This window comes from Rhinoraja longicauda, chromosome 1 (assembly GCF_053455715.1).
Source record: "Rhinoraja longicauda isolate Sanriku21f chromosome 1, sRhiLon1.1, whole genome shotgun sequence".
In the NCBI taxonomy this organism is placed as follows: Eukaryota; Metazoa; Chordata; class Chondrichthyes; order Rajiformes; family Arhynchobatidae; genus Rhinoraja; species Rhinoraja longicauda.
Window position 1 is genome coordinate 43,382,769 of NC_135953.1, and position 15,711 is coordinate 43,398,479.

The window sequence follows — 15,711 nt, forward strand, 5'->3', positions numbered from 1 at the left end:
CAGCTTTAAAGCTCCACGGGGAATTGCTGCACAATTAAACCTTCTGACAAGAAACAAAGCCAGCTCAGATTTAGTTGGATTGTGCATTTACCCCACGTTGCTGCTGTCAGTCATGACTTGAATCAGGGTTGGGGGGGTCTGGCCTGTGGACTGACGTTGGAGCGATCCCTTCCTCACCTGCGGCTGAGAACATTGGCACAAGGAAGGCTCTGACTTCTGGTACGTCACTCACCTGACGGCATCGTCGCCCTCGGAACGCCTGCTAGGCCCCGCCCCCTCCCCACCCTCGCTCCTGTCCCATTGGTTCCTCGAAGTGCCGATTACCACAGGGCACCGCCCCATTGGCCGGGCGTGGCTCCCTCCCCGCAGACACGGGACTTCCGCCTGTGGGACGGACGGACTCGTCAACATGGCGATGGGCTGTCAGTGGTCGCGTCGGGCGAGCCAGAGTTCCTTCCAGATGTCAACGGCGACGCTCGACACAAAGCGAGCCCGGCCCCAGGGCCAGTGAAAGCGCATTCCGTCTTTTCAGCATTGCTGTCGGGCAGTGAAGCGGACTTTGGTGCACTATGTCTCTACTTTGTGTGAGAGGTGAGTGTTGCTGAGTGAGGAGTGCGTTGGGGCGGGTGGAGAGGCCTGGCTGGGGCAAAGGGTGAGATCACGCCCACCGTGCCACCACTTCATTCAAAGTCACCAGCTGCGCCGATCCCGGCTCCCAGCGACCAGGCTGGCAGCAAGTCTTCGCAGCCCCATTCTGGGCAGACTTGTTGCTGGTTTCAACAAGCTCTTTCGGAATTATTACTGTTTTGTAAATAAATGGGAGATTTCACCAGCTGCAGCACGGAATATGTCTATTTGAGATAACTTGTTGCAGTTTTCGCGTAAATCTGTCAACTCTCGCAGTCTCTTCCCCTTTGCCTCCGGCTAATTGCGCATCGAGAATTATTACGATACCAACTCCTGTGTCATCTATGAAACTTTTCGTTGCACGTTTGAAATCTTTAGACAGATCATTTCGTTTTTAGATTTCACGATATTCCTTGGATATGCTGGCAACATATGTGGTAAACCCCAACCGGTTTCAATTCTCAGTGCAATTATTAATTCGGCTCCCATTGGCATAATACATCTTAAGCCTCCTCTCGGAGGGCGGCTGTTGCTGCAGGTAATGGATGGATGTTCATTCAACGAGGCACAAAAGTAAATGTTTGGCGATGTGGATAGAAACGGTTGTAGAGAGAGTTGACGAGTGAACCGAGCATCGCAGTTTCTGTAATTTTCTTTTGTTTAAACGGCACTGGTTGCGCAGATTCCGAAAGACTCTTTTCGCCTTTTACTCTGACATTTGTGGAAACGTTTTTTAAAAGTAAAATATTATAGCGTGCAATTGGCACCCACATGTTTGTAACTCGGTTCAATGGATTTGTTTCGCTTTACTTTGGTCATTTATAAATTTGATAACTTCGCTGATAACTTTGTAGGTAGAAACTCGTGATCAATCTTATCTTCAAGACTCGAAATACTGAGTTTGATCGCACTTATTTGGCATTTTACCACCTTCAACATATCTATTTGTGATTTGTTGAAAACGGCAAATTGCCTTAACTTTGGGCGGGTGAATTCGATGAGAAAGAGTAGGTGCACCTAGGATTTGGCATAGTTCCACTGACTGCTCGAGTGCAATACCCACAACTCCCCAGTGCACATTTGTACTTTCTATTACATTGTTATAATTGAAATAATACTCTGATAAATGATCGCAGCAAGAATCCCACCATCTCATTTTCCTACGGTAAAAAATTGTTGTTAAAGGCTACGATTTTGCAATTATTAACAGCCGTTGATTTCAGGGCTTGAAATACATTGAGAGATTGTTGCAACTACTGTTATCAGCTCAGCAGGTGGATGATGATGATTCTGTTGGGCTGTCCCTCTCCTGATTTTGCCGTTTTATCGGAATGAGAAAGCTTAAGGTTGTCAAAGCACTTTAAAAGGAAAGCAATTCCGAAAGTGCAGGGATTATTTATATCCTCCAACATCACAATTTTATAGTTATATAATAAACCTTTGAGTTAGATGTTAATTATCTCGAGTTTACTTTTATGTACCCTTTTAATGATCAATTGGACATCTCAATTACTTTTAATTGGAGGAGCAGAGTGATTTTTCTTTACCCCGTTACAATACGGTTCTAAAATTCGTCGTGTCTTTGTCAAGGGATGTCAGCGTCGTATCGATCCAGAAAAATCGCAAAAACTACAATTGGACCACTAATACTTAGTCACATATTTGACAAAAAATAACAATAAGAAAAAAAACTGATCTTGCATTCCATCAGCTTTTATATTGACTCCAATTAACCCAATATAAATTTAATATTTTTAAGGTTATCATGGATGACTTTAATCTACATATAGATTGGGCCAACCAAATTAGCAGCAGCGCTGAGGAGAAGGATTTCCTGAAATGTTTCGGGGATGGTTTTTGAAACCAATATGTAGAAGAACCTACTAGAGGGCAGACCAGCCTAGACGGCGTTTTGTGTAATGAGCAAGGATTAGTTAGCGATCTTGTTGTGCAGAGCCCCTTGGGCAACCGTGACCATAATATGGTGGAGAGTGGCACAGTTAATTCAGAGACGAGGATCCTGAACTTAAAGAAAGAAGACTTTGAAGGTATGAAATGGTAATTGGCGAGGATTGACTGGCAAATTATACTTAAAGGGTTGACGGTGGAGATGTAATGGCAAAGATTTAAAGACCGCATGGATGAACTCCAAAAATTGTTCATCCCTGTCTGGTGAAAAAATAAAACGGGGAAGGCGGCTCAACCGTGGCTAACGAGGGAAATCAAGGAGAGTGTTATATCTAAGGAAAAGGCATATAAATTGGCCAGTGGAAGCAACAAAACTTCCTGGGAGAAATTTTGAACTCAACAGAGGAAGACAAATGGGTTAATTAAGGGGGGGGGGGGAGCACGAAAGAAAGCTTGCAGGGAATACAAAAACTGACTCTAAAAGCTTCTTTCGATATGTAAAAAGGACAAGATTACTGAAGCCAAATGTAGGTCCTGTACAATCAGAAACAGGTGAATTTATATTGGGAAACAAGGAAATGGCAGAACAGTTAAATGAGTACTTTGGTTCTGCCTTCACAAAGGAAGACACAAACAATCTTCCACGAATACTAGGGGACCGAGGATCTAATGGGAGGGAGGAACTGACGGGAATTCACATTAGTCAGGAAACGGTATTAGGTAAACTGTTGGAACTGAAGGCAGATAAATCCTCAGGGGCTGATGGTCTGCATCCCAGAGTACTCAAGAGGCGGCCATAGAAATCATAGATACATTGGTGATCATTTTCCAATGTTCTCTCGACTCTGGCTACCCTCTAGTCCGCAGAAACTGATCCAATGTAACTCCACTTTTTGAGAAAGGAGGGAGAGAGAAAACAGGGAATTATAGATTAGTTAGCCTTACATCGGTAGTGGGGAAGATGCTTGAGTTGATTGTTAAAGATGTTATCGCAGTGCATTTGGAAAGCAGTGACAGGATCGGTCAAAGTCAGCATGGATTTAAGAAGGGGGAAATCGTGCTTGACTAATCTTCTGGAATTTTTTGAGGATGTAACAAGTGGAATGGATAAGGGAGAGCCAGTGGGTGTGTTTTATCTGGATTTTCAAAAAGCCTTTGATAAGGTCCCACACGAGATTAGTGTGCAAAATTAGAGCACATGGTATTGGGGGTAGGGTGTTGACATGGATAGAGAGCTGGTTTGCAGACAGGAAGCAAAGAGTAGGAATTAACGAGTTCTTTTCAGAATGGCAGTGACCAGTGGGGTGCCGCAAGGCTTGGTGCTGGGACCCCAGTTATTTACAATATATTTTAACGATTTAGATGAGGGAATTAAATGTGGCATCTCCAAGTTTGTGGATGACACAAAGCTGGGCGGCAGTGTGGGATGCGATGAGGATGCTATGAGGCTGCAGGGTGACTTGGATAGTTTGGGCGAGTGGGCAGATGCATGGCAGATGCGGTATAGTGTGGATAAATGTGAATTTATCCACTTTGGTGGCAAGAACAGGAAGGCAGATTATTATCTGAATGGTGTCAGATTAAGAAAAGGGGAGGTGCAACAAGACCTGGTGTGCTTGCACATCAGTCATTAAAAGTAAGCATGCAGGTACAGCAGGCAGTGAAGAAAGCTAATGGCCTTCATTGCAAGAGGATTTGAGTTTAGAAGCAAGAATGTCCTATTGCAGTTGTACAGGGCCCCGGTGAGACCGCACCTGGCGTACTGTGCGCAATTCTGGTCTAATTTGAGGAAGGACATCATTGCTATTGAGGGAGTGCAGCGTTGGTTCACCAGGTTAATTCCTGGAATGGTGGGACTGGCACATGATGAAAGAATGGGTCGACTATGCTTGTGTTCACTGGAATTTAGAAGGATGAGAGGGGATGCTGAGGAGTCTGAAGAAGGGTTCTGACCCAAAACGTCAATCATCCTTTTTCTCCAGAGATGCTGCCTGGCCGGTTGAGTTACTCCTACACTTTGTGACTATAACAACATTGATAAGACACTTGGACAGGTACATCGATAGGAAAGGTTTGGAGGGAAATGGGTCAAACGCAGGCAAATGGGATTAACTTAGATGGAACATCTTGGTCGGCATGGACAAGTTGGACGAAAGTGTTTGTTTCTGTGTGGTATGGCCGATATGGCTGTTGACCCACAAATATGGTTGACTTTTAGATTTTTCTTGTCAATGGGAACAATTGAGGAGGGGCAGTAAATGCCAACAAGGACAGCATCATCCATATCCATGAAGAAAAAAGTCAAATTATACAGAAAACATGATTCATGGAGTCAACTAAAGCATAGCATAAACAATATACAAAAATACTTATAGTTCAACATCTTAGCAGTGGGATGTTACATTTGTGTGTGATGGGACCCTGCTACCAAGAACGGATTAATGAATGCCGTGGAGGAGCATTTCAACCAATCTATGCTAATTATATTTGCCTGCGTTTGACCCACATCACACTGCTCCATTTTGATCTTATCACCTGTGCAAATGGTTTTTTTCCAAACATTGTAATATGTCTGCCTCTGCTAGGTCCTGTTCAGATCTTCTTTAAATTTCACCCCTCACATTGAACTCCCTCCTTTGAGACTCCATCATCCTAAGTAAAAGGCCATGGCTGTCTGCCCTATCCATGCCCTTCAAATCTTCATAAACCTCTCTAAGATCACTCTTTAGCCTCCTATATTCCAGTGAGAATAAGTCCAATCTTTCCTTACAAGTCAAGCCCTCCATTCCAGGCAACATGCAGATGAATTTCTTCTGCACTTTTTCTAATACTACTACATCCTTCCTGTTGTGAGGTGATCAGAACTCTACATAACTGGGAGAGTAGATACCGAAGAAGATTGTGAAGGAAAATAGAGGGACATACATTAGTTGGAAAGTGGGGTGGAGTGGTGGTAGATGGGATTTAATCCAGAGAAATGTGAGGTGCATGTGCTTAAATGAGCAATGTGGTAAATCAGGCAGGTGAGCTACAAGCCCAATAAGCCAAATGGGATTATAATATAGACCTATCTTCAACAAAGAAAATTGTGGGGAAGTAATGTTTCTGTCTGTGGTATATTCAGAATGGATAGAGAAGTATGGATATGCCGGTTTTGATCAAATGTACTCTTAGAGAATTATATGATTTATTTAAGACAGAATGTCTATAGATGGAATTGAAGAACAATACTGTTATATTACAAAGTGTATATTGTTAGTCATGAAATGCTGAGAAGGATAGAGAAATAATTAATAGGAAGGTGTAAGAACATGGGAAAATGTTAAGGAGGGACTGCAATTATTCTGCTAAAAGTGGGAAAATGAAAAGACTGAGAAGAATTATTGAAATGTTGAGAATATATATTTTTTGATCAATATGTTTCCAGCCCAATCAGGATAGCAGAAGTAGTGGATTATGTTTAGAAATTGAAATGAAATAAGTGTTATGGTCTGGCATGCACGGCAAAGAAGGGTGTGTAAGCAGATTCAATAATTACTTTTCAATTTTTAAAACAGTGTAAATGTTTTCTGGGATATGGGGAATGACAGGAGGGGAGAATTAATTGCACAGGTCTTAAGAGCAAGCACAGTGGACTTCCCAGATGACATTTTTCTATCATATAAATTGTTGTCATCATCATGGGATATAAAAACCTATGAATATTTTGTTTAAAATTTAAGTAAATTGTGGGAATATAAATTTGAAGGACAGCTGGACACAGAACAAATGATTTGTTTCTGTTATTTAAATATGTTCACATGATACATGTTGATTTTCTTAGAGGATCATGGGTAATTGTTATCTATCTTGATGGCATATTTTATGGAAATTTATCCAGTATACATTTGTTGCATACTTTAATCAATGCTCTAGAATCTGTTCTATAAATGGTTAATACAATATCAATATTGTGAACTGGATTTCTGCGACACAAACATAGTTTAACATCCCGTTGAGCATTTAGCATTAAAATAGAAATGATATCTTTTAACAGACGGACTTTATTGAATTGAATTGAATAAACTTTATTAGCCAAGTATGTATACATACAAGGAATTTGCCTTGGTGCTTTGCTCGCAAGTAAAACACGACATACAGTAAACAATGAAGAATAAAACATTATAATTTAAACATGTGAAGAATGAAATAAAATACCAGAGCAAAAGGAGGCTACAGACTTTTGGTTGTTGAGTAGAGCTACTGCTCGTGGAAAAAAGCTGTTTTTATAGATTAATAAACTACATTTTACAGTTACTAGAGGAATGTCACATAGGGATTTGGTTCCAAACAGTTTTTAAAGTCATTATATTGCATTTTAGAAATGGTGACCTAGACTCCTTAAACCTGCAGTTATGGAAATTCAGCAATTGGTTCTTCCTTTTTAACACTGAATGATTCAGTCTCGACCAGATTGGAATCACAGCTGTGGCTGATATTCACAGTTGGGTTTCCTCTAGCTGCAAGTTTTCTATCTTGTCGAGGCTGTTGGATGCTGCCTTGGGTGGCTGTTGAAATGCTTAGATTTTGGAAAGTAGAGAACAGTGCATCTGCACACCCCAGGGGGTATGATTCAGTACCTTTGAGTCCAGCTGATCCCTGTGCAGCACTGGTGAAGGCTATGGGGATATTTGTTGTCATCTAACCATTTTGCCAGAGTCTCCAACATCTATTCAAATAAATCAACTTGTTCAAAAACCGTTATGAAAGTCATCTTAAACTGAGTTGAGCTGTAGTACATGTTTGGCAGGTTAGGCTGAACTGATAGAGAGAAAAACAACTATAATCACAGATGGACAGGCTACGTCTGATACAGAGAGAGAAAGTGAGTTATCTGAAGTAGTTGTACAATTTGATATTGAGCAAGGAAGTCTGCAAAGTGTTACAATGGGAGACGAGGTGCTGCTGCTGATGCCTGCAGGGCCAGATTAACATAGTAGCAAAAGTAGCATTTACTACGGGCCCCGTGCTTTCGAGGGCCCCGCATGAAATGCTTGGAATCGGCATCCCTAAATGCTTGAAATCGGCAAGGATGCTGTGTTGCGCACGCCGCTGCCCAACCGCCGCGAGTAGAATGCGTTGATGGTGGGGCTGCGCGGACCAAGGGGCAGCCGGCACGCCACCGCCCAACCGCCCAGTCTCTGGCCCTCTTACTCCACACCCGGCATCACCCAAATACCTCACTCCTCCGGACCTCTCTGCTCGAATATTGACCTTGTCTCCCCGTACATCCTGGCCCTCTCCCTGCTCCCTCATCGGCTCTTTTCTCTCAAGTCAAGCATGTCCAACAGCTTTGCATTTTCCGTGCTTGATGTTTCCAACATTTTCTGCTTTTATACAAGACTAACAATTATTTGGTGTAACTTGAAAAATAGCATTCTTACTTTTAATTTTTTTTAATGTATTCAAAACATTCGGGGGAAAAAAATAACGTGAAAGAATTGATTTTGCTATAATGTCAGACATTTACATAAATATTTGTCTCTGGTGTCAACTTTGTTTATGGGTGGAAATTTGAAATTATTTGATCGCCTCTGAACTTTCAGCTTTCGTTTATGATTAATGAAACCATTGCTTTGCAAATGCTTTTATCTTGCTTAGTTATGTGCTGGTCTAAGCAACTGTCTGAGATGTCATTACTGGTGGTTCATGTAGTGAAGCTATATGAGAGGAACTGAGGGGTATGATTACCTTGTGGAAGTGTACTATTGACCCCCAAGTAATCAATAAGAATTAGAAGAACAAATGTGCCAGGAAATTGCAGGCAGGTGCATGTCTAAAAGGGCTGTCATTCTGGGCGATCTTAACTTCCCCAACACAGACTGGGACTACAATAGTGCCATGGGCTTAGATGGGATAACATTTGCCAAATGTGTTCAGGAAGGTTTCCTCGGGCAATACATAGAGGGCCCTACAAGGAAGAGGGCAAAGCTTGACCTACTGTTAAAAAATGGGTAAATGATAGTGATTGAAGTGTTAGTGGGTGGGTCTTTTGGAACCAGTGACCACAGTTCTATTAACTTTTAAAGTAATTATGGATAAGGACAGTACGGGGCCACAAGTTAAAGTTCTGAATTGGGGCAAGCAAATCTTTAATGATATGAGATTTTGCAAAAGTTGGTTGGGGTAGGTTGTTTGCGGGCAAAGGGATGTCTGGAAAATGAAATATTTTTTAAAGTTATGGTGAGAGTTCAAAGCATGCATGTTCCTGTTTGAGTAAAGGGTAAGGCAGCTGGGAGTAAGGAAGTTTGTATGACGAAAGAAATTGAGTTTCTGGACAGGATAAATGGCATGGACCAGGTATAGGCAGTTGGATGAGCAGGGTCGACAATGAGTATTTCTCCTTTGATTTTTACTGTGGAGAAAGACATGAAGACTAGGGAACTTGGGGTAGATAATGGAGATGTCTTGAGGATAGTCTGTATTACGGTCAAGGGGCTGGCAGATATCCGAAGGCATATGAAGGTACATAAATCTCCTCGGTCTGGTCAAATATATTGCAGGATACTGGGACGCAATAGGAGAAATTGCAGGAGCCCTGGCTGAGATATATGAATCATTGTTAGACACTCTTGGCTTGTCTTGTTGATACTGCACCACTGTTGGGCTATAGCCCACTGTTGGGCTATAAACGTGCAGACCCTCATGCATGCAGCTGCAGATTTAAAATTTAGTGTTTGCAAGCAACAGTTAAAATTTTTTACTATCAGCAGCAGATTTTATATGCGGTGGCAAAGGATTCCAAACAGGGATGGTTCTGGGGTACAGCGAGTAGCGGAAATAGTCTTTGTTGGTCTTGATGGTTATATAATTCAAGGATTGGTTTAGTCGAATTCCTGGTCTGTTGTTCCGATTGTATGAAAGATGGGCAATGTTGGATGGAGCTAATGAGTGGATTTCTTTGTAGACTGCAGCAAGCCTGGTTATTATACGGCGTCTTTGGAGGGTGTCCCATGGTGAGGTGTTGGATGGCTGGAGGGTGGCTAATGTGGTGCCTCTACTTAAGAAGGGCTGCAAGGAAAAGCCTGGGATGACAGTAATGTAGGTGGTATTGTAGACCGTGAAGATGGTTATCAAATATTACAGCAGCATCGTGATCAGCTGGACAAGAATGCTTAAGAATGGCTAATGGAGTTTAATGCAGATATATGTCAAGTGTTCCATTTTGAGATGTTATACCAGGGCAGGACATACACAGTGAATGGTAGGGCCCTGGGGAGTGTTGCAGAGCAGAGGGATCTTGGAGTACAGGTGCAGAGCTCCCTGAAAATGGCATCACAGGTATATAGTGTGATTTAAAAAAAGCTTTTTGTTTATTGGCCTTCATCAGTCAGGGAATTAAGTTTAAAAGTGGAATACAAACCCCCCACTTTCTTCTCCCCCACCCGTGCCCCACTTGGGCTCGCACCTATTTCTCCCCTCCCTCTTCCCCTTCTACCTACATTGCTTCCTCTGACCTCATAATTTGCAACTCTTCAATTGCTTTGTCTCATACAGGGAGAAATTTGATTTAAAGTGTGTAGTAATAATTTTATTTAATAAAAGAATGCTGAAGGATCATGCAGAAATCACCTGATACACAAGATTAGTCTGAAGAAGGGTCTCTACCTGAAACGTCACCCATTCCTTCTCTCCAGAGATGCTGCCTGTCCCGCTGAGTTACTCCAGCATTTTGTGTCTACACAAGATTTTAAATGTGTATGCGATTGTGTGTACAGATAAATGCTTTATGTGGTTTCTATTGTGAGCTTTCCTGCAAATTAAGCAAATAATGCAAATATTTTTCACTATTACATTTTCCTTAAAATTAAACTTCTTAATTTATTCTAAATGTTCCCAATGTTGGGTATTTTTCATTTACATATTCAGCTCTGTTACATATTTGATTTTTAGGATCCACAGCACAGTAATTGCATTTTTGTCCTGGTAATCCAGAGGTCTAGATTATCAGTTCAGGGCTGAGAGTTTGAATCCTACCTTGGCAACTGGGGAAATTAAATTCAGCCATTTGTTTCACTTAAAATGTATTTTAAGAAACAAAGCTTGCCTGTCTTGATAATGAGAATGAACCTACCGGGTTACATTTTGAAGCTTGCTGGATTATGGTGGTGGAGACACATCGTGTCCTTTTATGAAGGAAATCTGCTGCTTGGTCTGACCTATATGCGACTTCTTGATCATCGCAGTGTGGTTGACACTGTTTAGTAAGCTATTCAGTTCTATGAAACAAGTATATTTAAACAAAATAAGACAACTTAACGGATCATTATAAAATCGCTCACCTTTTTATAGCTGCCTCTAAATTCTGCAATGTCATATTCTACCAATTATTATAGTGACTGTGACCTTTGCTTGTGGGATTCTTTTATTTGGAATTTAATGCATTTGTATATCTCATAGAGTGCCTGTCTATTTTTCTCAATAGGGGAGATTAAGGTTTTTGCATATTCTATAAGACCTAAGTACATTAAATCCTCTCTTGCTCGAGAGCAGCAGGTGCAATGAGCTACACAGTCTTGTGAAGATTGTTTACTTCTCCAATGTGTAGGATGCAAATGTCTGGATGGATGTTCTTTTTGAAAATAGCACATGTCCACTTGGATTCTGACCAGGTTCTATTTTGGCAGATCTTGCTCATGTGTAATTATGCAAGCACACATCATGCATGTCAGTGCTCAAAATCCCGGTAGCAGTCATGATGTCTTAATTTAGCATTTCAGTCACTGCAGGAAACCAAAGAGTGACTACTGGGCAACAAAAGCCGATAACAAGGCTTTGAGATGTTAAATTACAGTTGTACAAGACGTTGGTGAGGTGATATTTTGAGTATTATGTTCTGTTTGGTCACCCTGCTGAAGAAAGAATATCATTAAACTGGAAAGAGTGCAGAGAATATTGAGGATTTTGCCAGGATTCATGGGCATGAGCTATGGGGAAATGTTGGGCAAGCTCGGACTTTATTCCAATGAAGCTGAAGGGTGATCTTAAAATCATGAGAGCCTTTCACCAAGAATATAGATACAAAAAAATGGAGTAACTCAGCGGGTCAGACAGCATCCCTGGAGAAAAGGAATAGGTGACGTTTCGGGTCGAGACCCTCATGAACCAGAGGACGTCAGTTTAAGGTGTGAGGGGCAAGATTTTAAAGGAACCTGAGGGGCAACTCTTTTCACTGAGGGCGTGGGTATAAGGAATCTTCCAGAGAGGGTAGTTGAGGCAGGTAGATTATGGATGGTCACAAAATGCTGGAGTAGCTCAGGCAGCATCTCTGGATAAAAAGGATAGGTGATGAATAGGGTCGGAACCCTTCTTCAGACTGAAAGTAGAGGTAGGGGGAGGGGGAAGGGGAATTAAATGGGAAGGCGAGAAAAGGGCAAATAGGGCTGGCAACAAATGACCTCTGATGGTGTGGAGCCCAAAATGGTCCATTGTTGGGTGGGGAAGGTGTGATGACAAGAGGGGGGGGGGGGGGGGGTGGGGGGATGGGAAGGGAGGGAATGTAGGAGTTATTTGAAATGAGAGAAATCAACATTTATGCCGCTGGGTTGTAAGCTGTCAAAGTGAATATGAAGTGCTGTTCTACTAATTTGCATGTGGCCTCACTCTGACAGTGGGGAAGGCCCAGGACAGAAAGCTCAGTATGGGAATGGAAAGGAGAATACAATATTTGGCAACCAGGAGATTGCATAGGCCAAGGCGGACTGAGCATGTGTTCAGTGAACGATTGTCAAGTCTACACTTGGTCTCGCAGGTATCTAGGAGCTCACACAGGAGACACCAAATACAGTAGATGAGGTTGGAGGAGGTGCACGTTAACCTCTGCCTCGCCTGAAAGGACTGTCGGGATCTCTGCATGGAGTTGAGGGAGGAGGTATAAGGACAGGTGTTGCGTCTCCTGCAATTGTGGGGGAAAGTCCGTGGGGATGGGGTGGTTTAAGTGGGAAGGGATGAGTGAACCAAGGAGTTGCAGAGGGAATGGTCTCTGTTGAAAGCGGAAAGGGGTGGAGATGGGAAGATGTGACTTGTGATGGGATCCCGTTGGAGGTGACAAATGTTGGAAGCTGATGTGTTGTATGGAGTGAAAGGTGAGGTCACTATCCCTGTTGCGAATAGGGGGAGTGGGAGTAAGAGCAGAGTTATGGGATAGAGAGGAGATGCGTGTGAGGGCATTGTTTATGATAGAAGGGGGGAATTGGCAGGGTCTGCGATCAAGGAAGAACTTCTGCGATCAAGATCAAGGAAAGCCTTAAGGCCTTCCTGCTGGGGGAAGGAAGTGGAGAGGGACTGAACGTCTATAGTAAAGATGAGAGAACGGGGGCTTGGAAACAAAGTTATTAAAGAATCGAAAGGCGTGAGAGGTGGCCTGAACATAGGTGGGAAAGAATTGGACAAGTGAGATAGAATTGAATTGAGGTGTGTGGAAATTATATCAGTGGGGATTTCAATGATTGACAGATGGTTAAAGGGATATAGGCAAATGCAGGAGAATGGGGCTAGCTTGGATTGGGCATATTGGTTATCATGGACGTGTTGGGCTGATTGGTCAGTTTCCATGCTCTATAATTCTGTCAATCCTATGTTTTGATTTTTAACCAATGGGTCAAATGATAGGACATTGACATCGAGAGAGAAACACAATGCTTCCAGTCCAGTGTTCTCTTTTTAATTTCAGGTTATAGTATCTTTCATTCACTTGTTATTTTTGAGAATAGCATTGATTTCAGGGTTAGGATTGGACCATAAAGAATATTTCCCGTGAATGGAAAAAATAGTGGGAATGAAACAATATCATTGTGAACAAAAATGGAAAATGCTGGAAATTTATAAGCAGGTCAGAGCATATGCGGAAGAAAAACCAGAATCAATGTTTCAGATTGGAGATTCTTCATCAAAATTGAAAAGGAGCCCAAAGAAGCCCATATCCTCCACAAAGACTGGTATAGCTTGCGCCCATGCAAATGCTCACAGCTTTATCTTTTGATCTGAAGGAAGTAAGTGAAAATGAATGAGTTTAATGCATTAATGCGTTCAGCCAGGTGAATGAGTGTTTTGGTGGAGGTGAACTGGAAGAAGCAGAGGACCCTCAAACCATTCTGGTGTAGAATGGAAGTATAAAGAGATAGTTTGTCCGTGGTAAAGATGAGACTGGTAGGATTTGGAAACTGGAACTGGTCAAAGTGGCAGATGGCATTGTAGGATGCCACAGATATAAATGGGAATGCACTTGACCAGAGGAGTAAGGATAGAGTTAAAGTAGGAAAAAATAAGCTTGGTGGGGCAAAAATGTACCAAAACAATAGTCCTGCTTGTGGATTATCGGCAATAGATAGAAGCAGTGTGGGGTTGCGCCAATTTACGATACGTTAGATACGATACGACAGAACTTTATTTATCCGAGGAGGGAAATTGATCTGCCAACAATCATAAAACATATGATACATGAAATTAAAGTGACGAATGGAAAGGATTGGGGATGCGCAAAGATTGGGGAAGGTGGGGGGGGGGGGTTCAGTCTACCCCTTGACAGAAGGGGGAGAAGTTGTACAGTTTGATAGTCACAGGGAAAAAGGATTTCCTGTTGCATTCTATACTGCATCTTGGTGAACCAGTCTGTTGCTGAAGGTACTCCTCAGGTTGACCAGTGTGTCATGGAGAGGGTGAGCTGTATTGTCTATGATGCTCCGCAGTTTGAAGAGCATCCTTCCCTTCAAGATAACCTCCCATGAATCCACCGCTGCCCCCAAGATGGAGCCAGCCTTCCGGATGAGCTTGGAAGACTGGAGGTTGGGGATGGAAGATCTCCTGATGAAATGAGGTCCTTGATTATCTGAGGGCCCATGGTTCTGTGGAGTGGTGATCCAAAAGAAGGAATGAGAAGGTGTCTGAAAACTGTCATCCTGGTTCTGCTGGAGGATAGGTCGCCAGACCATAGCGTGCTGGTTCCCAGCCTCCAGTCGTGGCCCAAAATTGAGCTGCAAAGGATTGAAAACATTAAAAACAAAATTATGGAAAGTTTTGGCAAAAGTTGTTGGTGTGGTTGATGCACTGCCTTGCACTGTTGTGCAGGTTTCAGTACACATGGGTCAGGCAGGTAGATGATAGGAGCATTAATTGTCATCATAATATTACGTGTCTTTTTAAAATGCTTACATTTTGTTTTCAATTATTTAATTTTATTTTATTTTATGCTTTAAAAAGCAGCAAAGCCAAAACAAATATTTTGGAAACTCAAATCATTTTAGAAGAATTATCAATTGATTTATCAGGCTATCTTAAAAAAATGGCCCAAGTCCAAATGTTTGATCTATTTTTCGCTACGGATAAAAAAGATTGGGAGCCACTGTCATAGCAGCAAGAGTGGTTGTGGAAGCAGGTATAACGTCTGACCTTTTCAAAAATATTTTTTGGGTCAGGATGACCATTGTGAAGGCGGTAAATCCCCAGACATCCTATGTGTATACCTCACTTAGAGGATCAGCAGCCAGCCTGTAACTCGACTGTTTCGGGTGTTAAGCACTGGTGCCATTTTAACTTCCTGCCATTTGTATGGGTCATTAAAAGGAACCCGTGAAAATATTATCGTTTTACTTACATCGTTTTAAAATTATATAGTTGTACAACCCAGCAGTGTGAATATTTATTTCTCTAACTTCAAGTAACCCTTGCATCCCCTTGCTCTCTGTCTACCCCCCAACCTAGTCGTTGTACTAGTTTCACTGTTATCCTGGTGAGTTCCATTGTATGTAACTCCTTTTCACCTAGCCCACAGCTAACAATGGCCTGTTTCCTTTATCATCGTTACTTTTTTGCATATCTTTCATTCATTTGTTCTATATCTCTCATTTCCCTTTCCCCTAACTCTCAGTCTAAAGAAGGGTCTTGACCCGAAATATCACCTATTCATTTCATCCAGAGAAGCTGTCTGACCCGCTGAGTGACTCCAGCTTTTTGTGTCTCCTATCTTCGAGAAATGCGATGTTGAGACGTAATTTCCTTGGTGAACTGTTATTTGGGTCAGCTTTGAAGGATTTTGTTTGAGTTTTGTAAATTACATGAGTATGTTGCATCCAATCCTGAGGATTATTGTACTGATAGCTTTTTTTGTGTTTGCAGTTGCAAGCACAGCTTTTTACGAAT

The 15,711-nt window shown here is 42.1% G+C and overlaps 1 protein-coding gene across 4 annotated transcripts in view; it reads left to right on the top strand.

Moving 5' to 3' along the window:
* Positions 1-415: 415 nt before the first annotated feature.
* Positions 416-15,711, top strand: part of LOC144592116 (protein unc-13 homolog B-like) — a 344,358-nt gene continuing 329,062 nt past the window's right edge. For all 4 annotated transcript variants that reach the window (XM_078396494.1, XM_078396502.1, XM_078396509.1 and 1 more), the window contains exon 1: positions 416-591. In XM_078396494.1, the coding sequence (XP_078252620.1) occupies positions 570-591 (22 nt within the window). In that variant the 5' untranslated portion in view covers positions 416-569. The remainder of the gene's footprint in view (positions 592-15,711) is intronic.